Raw genomic sequence first — 12,856 nt, forward strand, 5'->3', positions numbered from 1 at the left:
ATTATACTAGAGAGCTTTATACTTGGGAAAATATTTTAATCTGTATTTTTATATTTGCGCATGTGCGTTATTGCTTTACATTTTTTTCATGATTTTACTTTTAAATTTTATGAAATTTACAAGATTATTATATAGTCGATGAATTTTAAAAAAGATTCGGGATTTATTAAGACTTATCGTAGTATCTAAAAAATCTAAGACTAATTTACACTTTACAAAATTCTTAATATTTCGGGAAAATATTAAATATTGATTTTTCGATGTTTTTTGTAAAATTACGTAATTTTTAAAAATTCATATATAGCTAAAAAATAATAAGTATATAAAAGTGATAAAAAGCTAGTTCTTTCTTTAAAAATTTTCGTAGAGGTTTAAAATTATATAAAAAATATAAATGTTAAATAATAAATGTAATTTATTATTTCATAATTCATATAAATCCATATATGAAATCTTTCTAAAGTAAAATTCAGGATGTATTTTAAACTGTCCTCCCTTTTGATGTCAAAAATAAAATTGAAATGCAATAAAGTGCATTTTTTATATTAAATAATTATTAAATACGAATTGAATTTTAAAAAATTATGCAATTTTATAAAAAGAAAAAAAATCGAGAAATCAAATTTTTTTATAACGCACATCCTCGAAAATATGAATTTTACAAAGTGCTTGGCATAAATCACTTTTTTAAAGTTTCTCGGAAACTGTATTTCAAATGATTAAAATCTCGGGAAATCATTTTAAATGCTGCGAAAAGCAATTGATTTTACATAAGAACATCTCTTGATTAATAATTAATTTATCACGGCTCGCTATTAAATTAATCTATTAAAAATATCTTAGTTTTTATTAAAGTGTCACGTATAACAGCATATCACATGTCTTATTAGTAAAAAAAAAGATTTAACAAATTCTCCAGCATGATATCAACAATACAGAAAGGTTGGTCGTTCGCTATCTATACAAGATATATCACGTTAAAAGAACGTGAGACTCGGCTGGATTCTTATGTTAAAGAGGACAAAGATATCTGGTACAAAGGTGATCTTGAAAAGGGGATTGCGTAAGAAATGACAACGTATTTGTAAATAATCGACGATGTATGGAAAAGTATGCGTTACCAAGAAATAATCGGATTATATTATTATATATTTATGCAAAACAAGTCAGTTGAATACCTTGGTTGAAAATCGTGACTTTGATAAAATATATTGCACAATATATATATTTAACATTTGTAATTTCATAAACTAAAGTCTGATATAAATTCGTAAACGATTATTAAAAGTACGCGATTAATTAATAAATTGATAATTTAGTTGACAATTTTAATAAATTGTCAATTAAATGTACGTGAAATTAAAAACTGGCGATAAAAGAATGCTTCATGCGTCTCTTTTAATAAGAACTTTTAATTTATAAAAATGTAAAATGCATTTTCAATTAAATTAAATTCAACTAAACTATGTGTAAGTAAAATTGAAATTAAAATATTGTTATGACATACAATATTTGTATCTCTTTTATAAACTAAAAATTACATATTATAACTTTTTTTCTCCGCAAGAATGTATTACAGAGTCAACAATATTTGTAATTATTTATTTGAAACCTGCTTTTTCGTTTTTTAATAATAGTGTACAAAGTTTAATCTATATTTAACCTCATGTAATGCAAATTTGATATGAGTTTGATATCAATGAGTTTAATAAAACGCTTTTTCTTATGCTTTCTATAAAATTCATTCTATCAATACGTATAAGCTATTTTACTATAGACAGTTTATATTAACACAAATTATATAAAAAATAAAAAGAAATTAATAAAATTTCTAAAATTTCTTAAATTCTTTAAGCATTGCGAGACTGCAAATAAAAATTGCGGTTATTTGCTCATATGACTATTAAGAACCACTTGTCAGGTGGTTCCTTATTTCTTTTGGCTATATTTGCTACAAACAATAGTGCCGTATACGTTTCTCAGCACATTCCTCTATGTATTATTTAGGTCGAGACTTTTACTTTGACGTGAGCAGTTAAAATCTTTATATAACGAAAGAGTACAGCTAAAATAAAATGTTTTCTTTCCATACTTGGGAGCTTTGATCTATCGATCATAAGCTAACTCTATTTAAACAATAAAAAATGATAAAGATTTAATTGATTTTTTTTCGATTTGAAATTGAAATGTAATCGCGAAAAACATCTGCGTTCATCAAATTTATCGTAATTAAGGTTAAAGCATTGCGGGATATTGCAGGTGAAAATTCGGTACATCGTGCAGGACTTATAAGAAATTATTATTTACACATGTATATGTATCTGGTCTTACAAATTATTATTAAATAATATCAATATTAAATTGCACAAAAGAGAAATATAGACAGTAATAAAATCATAATAATAATGTTGTGCAACAGCCGGTCAGACCTAAGAAATACATGTGCACACTTACGCACGCTTCCACAATATATATATATATATACATACACGAAAGTAGTTCTTTATTAATCATATATATATAAAAAATGAAAAGGAGAATCGCTGCATGTGCATCCGAGCGAACCTCCTTCTCAGGATGCTTTCCGCGCATAAATGCTCGCTAATTGGCTATGTATTCTACGATCCAAAAATCTTGAAAAATTTAGGGATGAATGCTGATCGTAAGATAAAAATTATACATATGAAATATGAATCTTAGGTAATCCTTTTGTAAATTCGAATTTATGAGTTCATCATTTTACGAGATCTATTGTAAATATTAATAGAATATTAATTTAAAGAATAAAAGAATCTTAAAAAATACATATTATGAATATATGTATTTTAGGATCTACCGATTCGCGAGAATTTACAAATGAATGCTATATTTTGTCAATCCTCTAAGACTCTAGGATATAAAGATCCTGAGAAATCGCACCCAAAATCTATAATCTCTAGGATATACGGCTTCTAGAATCTAAGGAGTTACAGAGAAACATGATTTCTAGGCTCTATGGACTTAAAATTCGATGATTCCTAGAATGTATGATTTTCTATACACAGAGTGTATACTCAAATTCTGTAAAAAAATTCCCTGAGAATTCCAGGATCTTCTAGGTATTTTTGTTCAAAATTCCAGGTAAAATTAAAATATTTTTAGATGCAATTTTCAAATAAGCTTATTTATTTTAGCATGTCATTTTTTGACATAAACAAAAAACATATATTTTCAACAATTTTATATAGACATAAACAAAAAATATATATTTTAAGCAGATATTTTAAACTTAAAATATTTTAAATTATTATAAAAAAATTTTTAAATAAGTACTTTTTTGACATTTTTTTAATTCCCTGAATCCTAACAAAATTCCATGAGAATTCCATGATTTTTCAAGGTATAATAAAATTCCCTGAGAATACCAGGTTTTCCAGGTTTTTCCCAAGAGTATACACCCTGATACAATATATGAACTCCAGAATTTGTTTAGATTTTTACAGGATGTAAATCCTATAAATGTTAAAGATTTCGAGTTATCCTGTGCGCTTTAGGCTCTATGTAACTTTAAGTTTCGACATTCTAATTAACATAATTATTTTAATAGTTAGAATTAAAGCTCCAATATATAATAGATATAATTGGAACCGCGCTAGGCATAGAATAATTTCATGCCTAAAAGGCAAGTATAATGTAAGTATTTCTGATAAACCTTTCCTAATTTGGTTCATGACTATATATATATATATATATATATATTTATGTATTTGTGAACCAAACATGTATTTACATTTTTATTATTAACAAACTTATAAGATAAATTCTGAGTAATTAATATTTAAAAAAAATATAACATTAATAAAAAAATAAAAATTAATTTTATACAATCAAATAATACAAATAGTCATTAATTTTAAGCAATTAATTTAAGATCTTTAGAATTAAGAATTATTATTTAATAAAGTAATTTTTATAGAGAGAAAAAAATTACACATTTATAATTCACATCACAGTTAAAAAATCATTATTTTAATAACCGTTAAATGCATGAATCCTAGAAGCCGTGAAACCCTAATGTCGTTTAGTATAAATAGATCCTGGATGTATATGACTACGTCGACCAGCGGCGTGAAAATGAAAAAGAGAAAAAAAGACAGGAAGAGTAAAAAGAGAAAAAGAACGATAGAGACAGAAAGATAGAGAAAAAGACGCCCGGGCGTCTTGGTGTGCTGTTTACCGCCTTAGTTGGCTTTGAGCTTATCATTATAGCCGATGTGACCAGGTGCGCTATTAGCAAAGTGCTTCTTGTCGGCCTTCTTTCTGGCCAGGTACGTCTTGTGGAAGAATCGCGCGAATAAGACAAAATAGCTTAAGTACATCGCGAAGCTAAAACGGATATTCATGCGAGTAATGTGGCAGTCCCCTTTGCCACTCTCCAGGTATTGGTAGGCGGATATGTTGATGGCGCAGCCGATCACCATCTGGGCGAGCTGTAGTGCGGTGATTACCATGGAGATTGCTTTAGGTGGTCTGTATCGCATCGCCTTGAGAGCGTAGTAGGTGTACATGATCGAGTGGACGCAGTAGTTCATTACGACGTACCATCGCGCGGATGCGGTATGCTCCGAATACGAGAACCAGGAATACAGTAGGACGGTAATGTGATGGTACCAATGTAGGAAGATCAACGGCTGTTTACGCAACACGATAAAGATAGTGTCGCCTAATTCGGGTAGCTTCGACAACACGAACATCCATGTCCAAAAGCCCGACACGCAATCCTGCTCGATGAAGCTGTAATCAAAATTATTAATTCATGATTAATTCATTACTTCTCGGAAGTTACTTTATAAATAAATATAGGAAGTATTAATAATTTCTGTTTCTTAAAATATATCGCTGTCAAAAACAAATTTGTCGTTCTGTGTAAAGTAATGTAAATTAAATAATTTTTCCATAATATAAGATACTAAGAAGATGCCGATTATTTCGAAAGTAATGCATAGTAGCAATTTTTTATTAAATATGATTTTGATTGCAAATGACTCCTACTACCTTCATAACTCGAAAAAATCACGAATAAAAAAGAAATTTAAATCTACACTCTGTAGTAGACTCAAAACCGTGCAAATTTAGCTTATTAAACTTTCTTGCAACTTCAACCAGTTGCGAAATATTTATTTCGACACACATCTATGGACAAACACCCTGTATATATATATATATATATATATATATATATATATATATATATCTTATTGCGAATTAAATAAAATATATATATTTAACTTATTAGTATCTTATATTATGGAAAAATTATTTAATTTAAATAATTAAATAATTTAATTTATTTATTTTATATACAGTAAGGCCCAAAAATTTGGAAACGGTCAAATATCTCGAAAATAAAACATTGAAAAATGTTTCAAATAAAAGTTGTATGGTTTCGAAAGGGCTATAAGATGATACCATTGGTTTGACCTTGGATAGTCGTTTGAGGATTATATGAAGGTCACTTTGAATTTCTTAAATAAGACACCCTATATATTTTTGCATATTCTTGTAACTTACCTCGAGAGCTTTCCAAAACATTATAATCAAACTTCTTTTGATTAAATACTTTTCGAGTTATGAGGCTTAAAAGTTCCAATATTTCGACATTAAATACAAAATATCTCGTAAAATATTAATTTTTCGATTATCTTATTTTAGTACTTTTTAGCACATAATAATAATCATAAAGAAAATATATGGTTGTTTCTTTAAAAAAATCGAAAAATTAATATTTTTCAAGATATTTCGTATTTGATGTCAAAATATTGGAACTTTCAAGCCTCATAACTCAAAAAATACTTAAAAGAAGTTTTATTATAGTGTTTTAGAAAGCTCTCGAGGTAAACTACAAGAATATACAATAAAAAATAGGGTGTCTCATTTATGAAAGTGATGGTGACCTTCACGTGACCTTCAAACGACTATCCAAGGTCAAATTAATGGTATCATCTTATAGCCCTTTCGAAACCAAACAACTTTTATTCGAAACATTTTTCTCTAAAATGTTTTATTTTTGAGATATTCAACCGTTTCCAAACTTTTGGGCCTCCCTGTATATATAATTTTATTATTTTTATATCACTTTTCAGAAGTTTTCATATACACATACACACACACATAAACACACAAATAAATATGTAGATAAGTTTATCAAAAAGTATAAATAAAATATTACATTTTTTGAGATATTAAAATTTAATTTGCAATGATAAGTATAATAATAAATAAAAAGCAAACACATCTTTAAAGGTCATCTAATAATCTAAGGTAATATAATAAGCACGTTATTCGAAAAATATTGAGATTTTATATGTTATTTAAGCTAAAATTGACTCGTTTTAATTTTTTTTTCATTGAACCACCGTAAATTTATTTTGTTTACATTAGCATTGCTTTTACTTTTTTCTACAAGATTGAAACAAATGTAATATATATACCTATATGAGAATAACTCGAAATTTTCTATATCTATTTATTAATATATCTCTTAATTTTAATACCTTTAAATTATCTGGATATTTATTACATTTAATTTTCGAATAAATAATAAAAAAATGATAATTCGCTTTATCGAATTTTATTTGCGTACATTTTTTTGCATGTCTAATGACTATTGACGCTCTGAATAACAATGAAATCATATGAATATCAAGTATATGCATATAAATATGAATGAATTTTTATACTGGACAAAAGTTTGTTTCAAGTGTGAATACATGAATTTAATTTTAATTTAAACTTGCAGAGATACATAAATAATCTGTGTATATTATAATGCTATTATCACTCAAAATGAACTGATAAAAAACACGTAATAATATATATTTTAAAAATTTAGCAATCATGCAGATATGTATATGTTTCATACGTTCAATACGTATGATACAATTATTATTAATCAATACATTTAAAAGTTTTGCAAATGCAAAAATTAATGAAAATAATTAGTAAACTGACCTTGGTATACAAATGCTATGGTGTAATCCGTGATGCCTTAAAACGTGAATTAATTCAGGCGCAGTTCTGGTGAAACCGATGATAGAAAAGGTAGCCAATAACGTATTCCAAAGACACAGTATTCCCCTGAGTTCGAATCTGGGCCTGCTGGCCATATAAAGTTGCCCGCCGAATATTAAGATCATATACAGTCCGCAATAATAGAAACCATTCGTCCAATTCTTCATCATCCATTGCTTAGTCTCGTAGTGGCTGAATGTCTCTTCAAAATTAAAAATATAAGAATAATTCGGAAGAGTTACCTCCATATAGTCCACCTTATTCATTTTTGATGATTGTGTTGTATCGATGTCTCGCGATTCTGTAAAAAAATGTGAAAATTTAAACATGTATACATATATATATATAATAAGCTTTCGTTTGTCTCACACAATTATGCGAATTCGGAATTTAAAACCGTCAAAGTCCAGTCTAGGAGAAAAAAGTTCAAAATGTAGGTATGATTTATGAACCAAAAATATCAAAAAAAAATTTCATTGTATAATTTTATCAGTGTAATATAATTTACATTCAACTATTTTATTTTCCTGTTTATTTATTCATTCTTTCTCAACGTATATGTATTCGAGCTAAATATATTTCTCCTTTTAAACGAGTCTCTAAATAATAAGACAGAACAATTCACACGTTAATATTTACATTACGTTAATATTTACATTATTTTTTTTTTGTCGTAATTTTGAGTGTAGGTATACCATTCTCTCGAAACTCTCGTCAGATCGATTACACAATAATTCAAAACATCAAACGGAACAATACTAACAATAAATATCTAATAAATATATATAATATATAATAACGTCGCTCTAAATACAAATAGAGAGTGTCACGGAGCCTCGTGGTTTAAACGTACAGCTGCGCATAACCACATTCCGCGGTAGGAGCAGCGCACGCGTGAGCTACGTGCGCGCCAATCCGAGTTCGACGCTCGATCTCACGCGATGTAGCTCTCGATCGATGGGATACGTGGGGACTGAATGAAATCACAAAAGTCAAAAATGAGATTTCCGTGTTTATCCGTAATTCCAATGTCACACGCACGTTCGAATAAAGCACAGAAGACGATAGTTCGAAATTACCGCAACGGTCGAATAAAGCGAGCAGCGTCGAAGAATAAATAAATAAAAGATTATTGACAAAAAAATTGTGCTGACAAATTGCTTCTAAAATTACACCGCACGCAAGATTGAAATAATAAGTCACGCGAGAAAAAAAAAAAAAAATATGGAGTTTCCTCGATACTAAAAAAAATATACTATAATTAATGTATTATATATCATTTTGAACAAATCAAAATTTTTTATCGAGTTGTACGAAATATGATAATTTTTACATTTGTTTCTCGGGTACAAGTTTTTTTATGCATACCGCTCGCGTGTTTTTTTTTATTACCGATTTTCACAAAGTTAGCTAATATCTCATAGTTTGTGGTTCAACCGGTTTCGCTTGTTTTTTTCCGCTCACTTTGAATAATTATCGTACGAGATTGTAGATTATAAATTCAAATGAGGCTTCTAAATTTTGTCTCCTACAAAAATATCTCATACAAGAAGCATCAGCTAATAGAAAAAGTAAAAAAAAAAAAAAAAAAAAAATTCATAAAAGACGATCATTTTTACGATTCTAAATGCGATAAAAATATACAATGCAAAATGCATACGAGACATTAACGCAACCTTGCATCCAGGTCGAGCATTCGGAAATACTTTCTGGAATGATTTCCGATTTATACTGGCGCGCGCGCGCATACAAATGCACGAATAAATGCTGAATTCGTTTCATTCACACACTCATACATAAATACACGCGCATGTGCATGTACACACAGGCGTATCCTGTGTGTACGGAGAAAATGTACGCTACTACATACCTAATAGCTGGTGTTGCACCTTTCAGGAAATTTTCAGACCCGTCCAACGTTGCGTTCGTCGTCGTTCGGGTTCAGGCACTGCGGTTCAAGCTTGAACCTGTCAAACGTTGCGAAAAGGAGCTCGCGTACGCGTCGCGAGAACCGGCGTATTCCCCGACGTGGGCAAGGCCACTTCCTCTATTGGAGCCCGAGTTACACCGGGCGAGCGGCGAGCGTCCGGTAGCACCGGCGCTTTCTGATACACGAGTATGCAATCGATAGATAAATAAATGGGGGGAAAAAGAGAGATAGAGAGCGAGGCACCTCTCGTCGTTGCTCTTGATCGCTCGATCTCTTTCAATATCTCTTCGCGCTGTCAATTGTGAGGACTGTGCGCGGTGCGCGGACGTCTGATGGTTAAGATCGTTCTTCCTCAATCTTGTTTCTTCGCGTGAGAACGATCCCCTCTCGGTCTCTCTCTCGGTCTCTCTCTCTCTCTCTCTTTATGCTGTGCAAAATGTCTGGCCGTTCTAATCAACTCGCCATATTCGCACTCCACCACAAGACGAGCCGCGCGAGACTGCCGCTCGTCGTTCGTTGCTCGTCGTCTTGTCGTCTTGTACTTCCTTGTGCGTGCCGCACACACTCTTTTACCGTTTACCCCCTTTCTTTCCACACCCGTTTTGTAGAAGACAGTGACATCTATTTCCCCATTGTATACTCTATACCCCAGAACCCCAGTCGGCAACCCGATGATGCATTAGTAAGTGTAAGCTATGCTCGGCGAGGATTTTGATGGTTGAGCTAGGTTGAACGTTACTGATCGAGCTCTTTTCATGTTGTGCGTTATCGAATTGACATAATAGGAGTTAACATGATAGGCAAGCAAAGTCAGCCGGATAACGAGGACAATCAATCACGAATAAAATTGATAACGAACAAACGGAGATTCTTGGAGGAGAAATCTGCTCAGGTATATACATTTGCCAAGAGTTGCAATATTACTGTGCACCTACCTATATTTGTGCATTAAATTTCATTTTTATTTCGCTGTTTTTTTTTTTTTTTTTTTTTTTTTTTTTATATACAATTATGAGTTTTCTTTTTTCGGGATTTTTTATAATTTAAATATGTAATGTAACTGTCATTATAGGTACATGCAATAGACATCTCTAAGAAGTAATTATACAATATGAATTATATATATATATATATATATATACATATTGTATAACTACTTCTTAAAGATGTCAATTGCATGTACGTATAATGACAGTTCCATTACATATTTAAATTGTAAAAAATCTCGAAAAGACAATACACTTTAAATATTTATTATATTTATTTAAAAAAATTGTAATTTATACATAATTAAATGCATACACATTTTGTATTTGTATCAATTTTAATTTATAATTATATAAAATGTGTATGCTTTTAATTATATATAAATTATAATTTTTTTAAAAATAAATATATCAAATATTTAAAGTGTACTGTTGTAAAATAGTGACAAGTATTTTTATTGTTTACAATATATATAAAAATTATTAAATATATAAAAAGACTGGTACATCTAACATAGCGTATAACAAAGAAGTCTTTTAACAGTCAATAATCTTTATAATAAATATATTACAGAGTAAACACTATATATAATACTATAAATTAAGTTTTATCCCCAATCATAAAATCATAAAAAGAATGCAATTTGCAGATTGAGGCGGAAATCAAAAGCTGTTTCAATGAATTAGCAAAAGCTCTTCGATCTAGAGAGAAGCAGCTGCTACGTCAAGCCGAAGCTATTCATAGACAACAACTTTCGTTAGTAGAGACTTCGGTGGACTTTCTACCATCATCGATAGCAGTCTTGAATGATAGAAGCGAGCTGGAGGAGCGAATACGCCAATTTGGTAATATTGAGACACATGGATTGAATGGCATTACAGTAAAAGATGCGGAGCCATATAAGGTTGTAGATTATCAAGATGCTAATAAGGATCATGTTAGCTTTGACAAAGCAATCACATGCCAAAAAATCAAAGATCAACATCTGAGCCTTCCACGTTGCAAGGACTTTATATCTGATTACAGAACTCTGCGTATTTCAAGTTTGCCTTCCACTTTCAAAAATCATTTACAAGATTCGCCAAATGTCAAAAGTAATGCATTGAAGATTTTTAAAAATACATTATCCTTGTCAGGATGCTCGCCTCTTTTAATTATAAAACGCAAACTTGGCCTAACGCATGTATCTTTAGATGGATTGCATGCTTTTGACAAAGCATATTCACAGACTATACAGTCCATTGAGATGTCTTGTAAAAACACAGAATCCTGTAGATTAGATATCTTGACAAATGAAGAAATTGAAAGTAATTTACGAGAATTAGATAAGGAAGTATCGAGTCAGGATGATTCTGAATTGATTAGATATTCAAAGCAACGAAAGAAAAACTATGAGCATCCGATACAGGTGCAGCAATGGTTACAACAAATTCTCGCAGAGACTGAAATAGAACCTGCGATTCATGAAATCGGGCAATTCTCAGAAATATCCAAGGTGAAACTCTGTAATAAACTATAATCTCACTTATCAATCGGTATTTATATTGGGGCCAAAGTTTCCACAGCTATGGAAAACAAACTAAAAAGGCTGATTTATCTTAGAATTACATACCAGATGCTTTTAATTTATACGATTTTTCATAAAGTAAATTGAAAAGATATCATTACGCATTATGGAATAAAAGAGGAACACGAGAAAGGAACCAAACTTGAACGATAAAGAAAGGGAAAAAGAGTAAAAGATTTATTGTATACATTGATAAACTTTAGTACCTCTGCAACAGATACTTATTGCATTATTTGTTTATACAACAAACGCTTTGTAAAAAGGAGAAAAAGATTTATTGCGTACATCGATACTTTAGTACCTCTGTAACAGATACTTATTGCGTTATTTTTTGTTTATACAACAAATACTTTGTCGTTCTTGAATATCGAACAAAATTGATTAGTGCCCTTTTGAAAATTATTGCTTAAGATTCATGATATAATTTATGAAACAATTATAATATATAATTTATATAAGACTGTGTTTATTCTATTAAAAATATATCGCGTATTTATTTTATCGTATATAAGTCTTCAATTTATATGTAGTTTGCTGTGCTATGTTATTAATGAATAATAATATATGGCTGATGAATCTTGACAGTAAATAAATGAATCATCTTGATGCAACAGTTTTTTTCAAGCAATATCCTTTTTAAGAACATAACATAATATGATTTGTAATTATAATCAATTTAATTCATTCTCATCTATTGTCATAAATCAAACTTTTTTTTTTTTCGCTTACATGACTAGATTGTGCGTTTGCATTAATTGTCGATTCCACAAACTATCTCAATTGATTGAATGTTCAATTGTAAAAATATAATTAAAATCTTTCAATAATTATATTACATGAAACAGAAGCAATTTAGGATTTCACTTTTATATTTTACTGTTGCTTAACTTACCGATGTTTTAAATAGAAAATATTTTGTGTTTTTATATCATTTAATACTGTGAGAAGAAACTAAGGTCTAATAAATTAATATTGTTTGTAAAGTTGCATACAGAGTTAGGATATAACTGGGGAGATACCCATCATTATTTTCATTTAATTAACTCACATGTGTATGCTCATGTGAGATTAATTTTTGTTGGTTTCACATTTCTTCAACCCTAAACTGTATAAGAGTCTGTGACACATTTTTTTTTAATTATTAAAACTATAAGATAATTAACAAAATTATTATTAAATTCTGTTTTTAAAAATTTACTTTAAATCAAGTTTTAATTCTTTATCAATCAAAAATTTATTAGATTTTATATGAAAATATAAATGTGAAAATTTGTTTTATTCCCATAATTTATAAATTTATTATATCGATATGTACATATTAA

The 12,856-nt window shown here is 29.5% G+C and overlaps 2 protein-coding genes across 3 annotated transcripts; one reads left to right on the forward strand and one right to left on the reverse strand.

Annotated features, from left to right (window-relative positions):
• Positions 1-2,280: 2,280 nt before the first annotated feature.
• On the reverse strand, positions 2,281-9,530 carry LOC140664713 (very long chain fatty acid elongase 6). Of its 2 annotated transcripts, none has more exons than XM_072890127.1 (3): positions 8,921-9,530; positions 6,991-7,351; positions 2,281-4,773 (listed from the first exon to the last, which is right to left on the reverse strand). In XM_072890127.1, the coding sequence occupies exons 2-3, from the start codon at positions 7,314-7,316 to the stop codon at positions 4,221-4,223; spliced, it is 879 nt and encodes a 292-aa protein (XP_072746228.1). In that variant the 5' UTR covers positions 7,317-7,351; positions 8,921-9,530; the 3' UTR covers positions 2,281-4,220. The 2 variants fall into 2 exon arrangements, with proteins under 2 accessions (XP_072746228.1, XP_072746229.1); XM_072890128.1 differs by lacking the exon at positions 8,921-9,530 and adding an exon at positions 7,707-7,996.
• Positions 9,531-9,629: 99 nt separating this feature from the next.
• LOC140664712 (uncharacterized) lies at positions 9,630-12,818 on the forward strand. The gene is made up of 2 exons (XM_072890126.1): positions 9,630-9,872; positions 10,617-12,818. The coding sequence occupies exons 1-2, from the start codon at positions 9,774-9,776 to the stop codon at positions 11,484-11,486; spliced, it is 969 nt and encodes a 322-aa protein (XP_072746227.1). The 5' UTR covers positions 9,630-9,773; the 3' UTR covers positions 11,487-12,818.
• Positions 12,819-12,856: the final 38 nt, after the last annotated feature.

Source organism: Anoplolepis gracilipes, chromosome 4, assembly GCF_047496725.1.
Source record: "Anoplolepis gracilipes chromosome 4, ASM4749672v1, whole genome shotgun sequence".
NCBI lineage: Eukaryota > Metazoa > Arthropoda > Insecta > Hymenoptera > Formicidae > Anoplolepis > Anoplolepis gracilipes.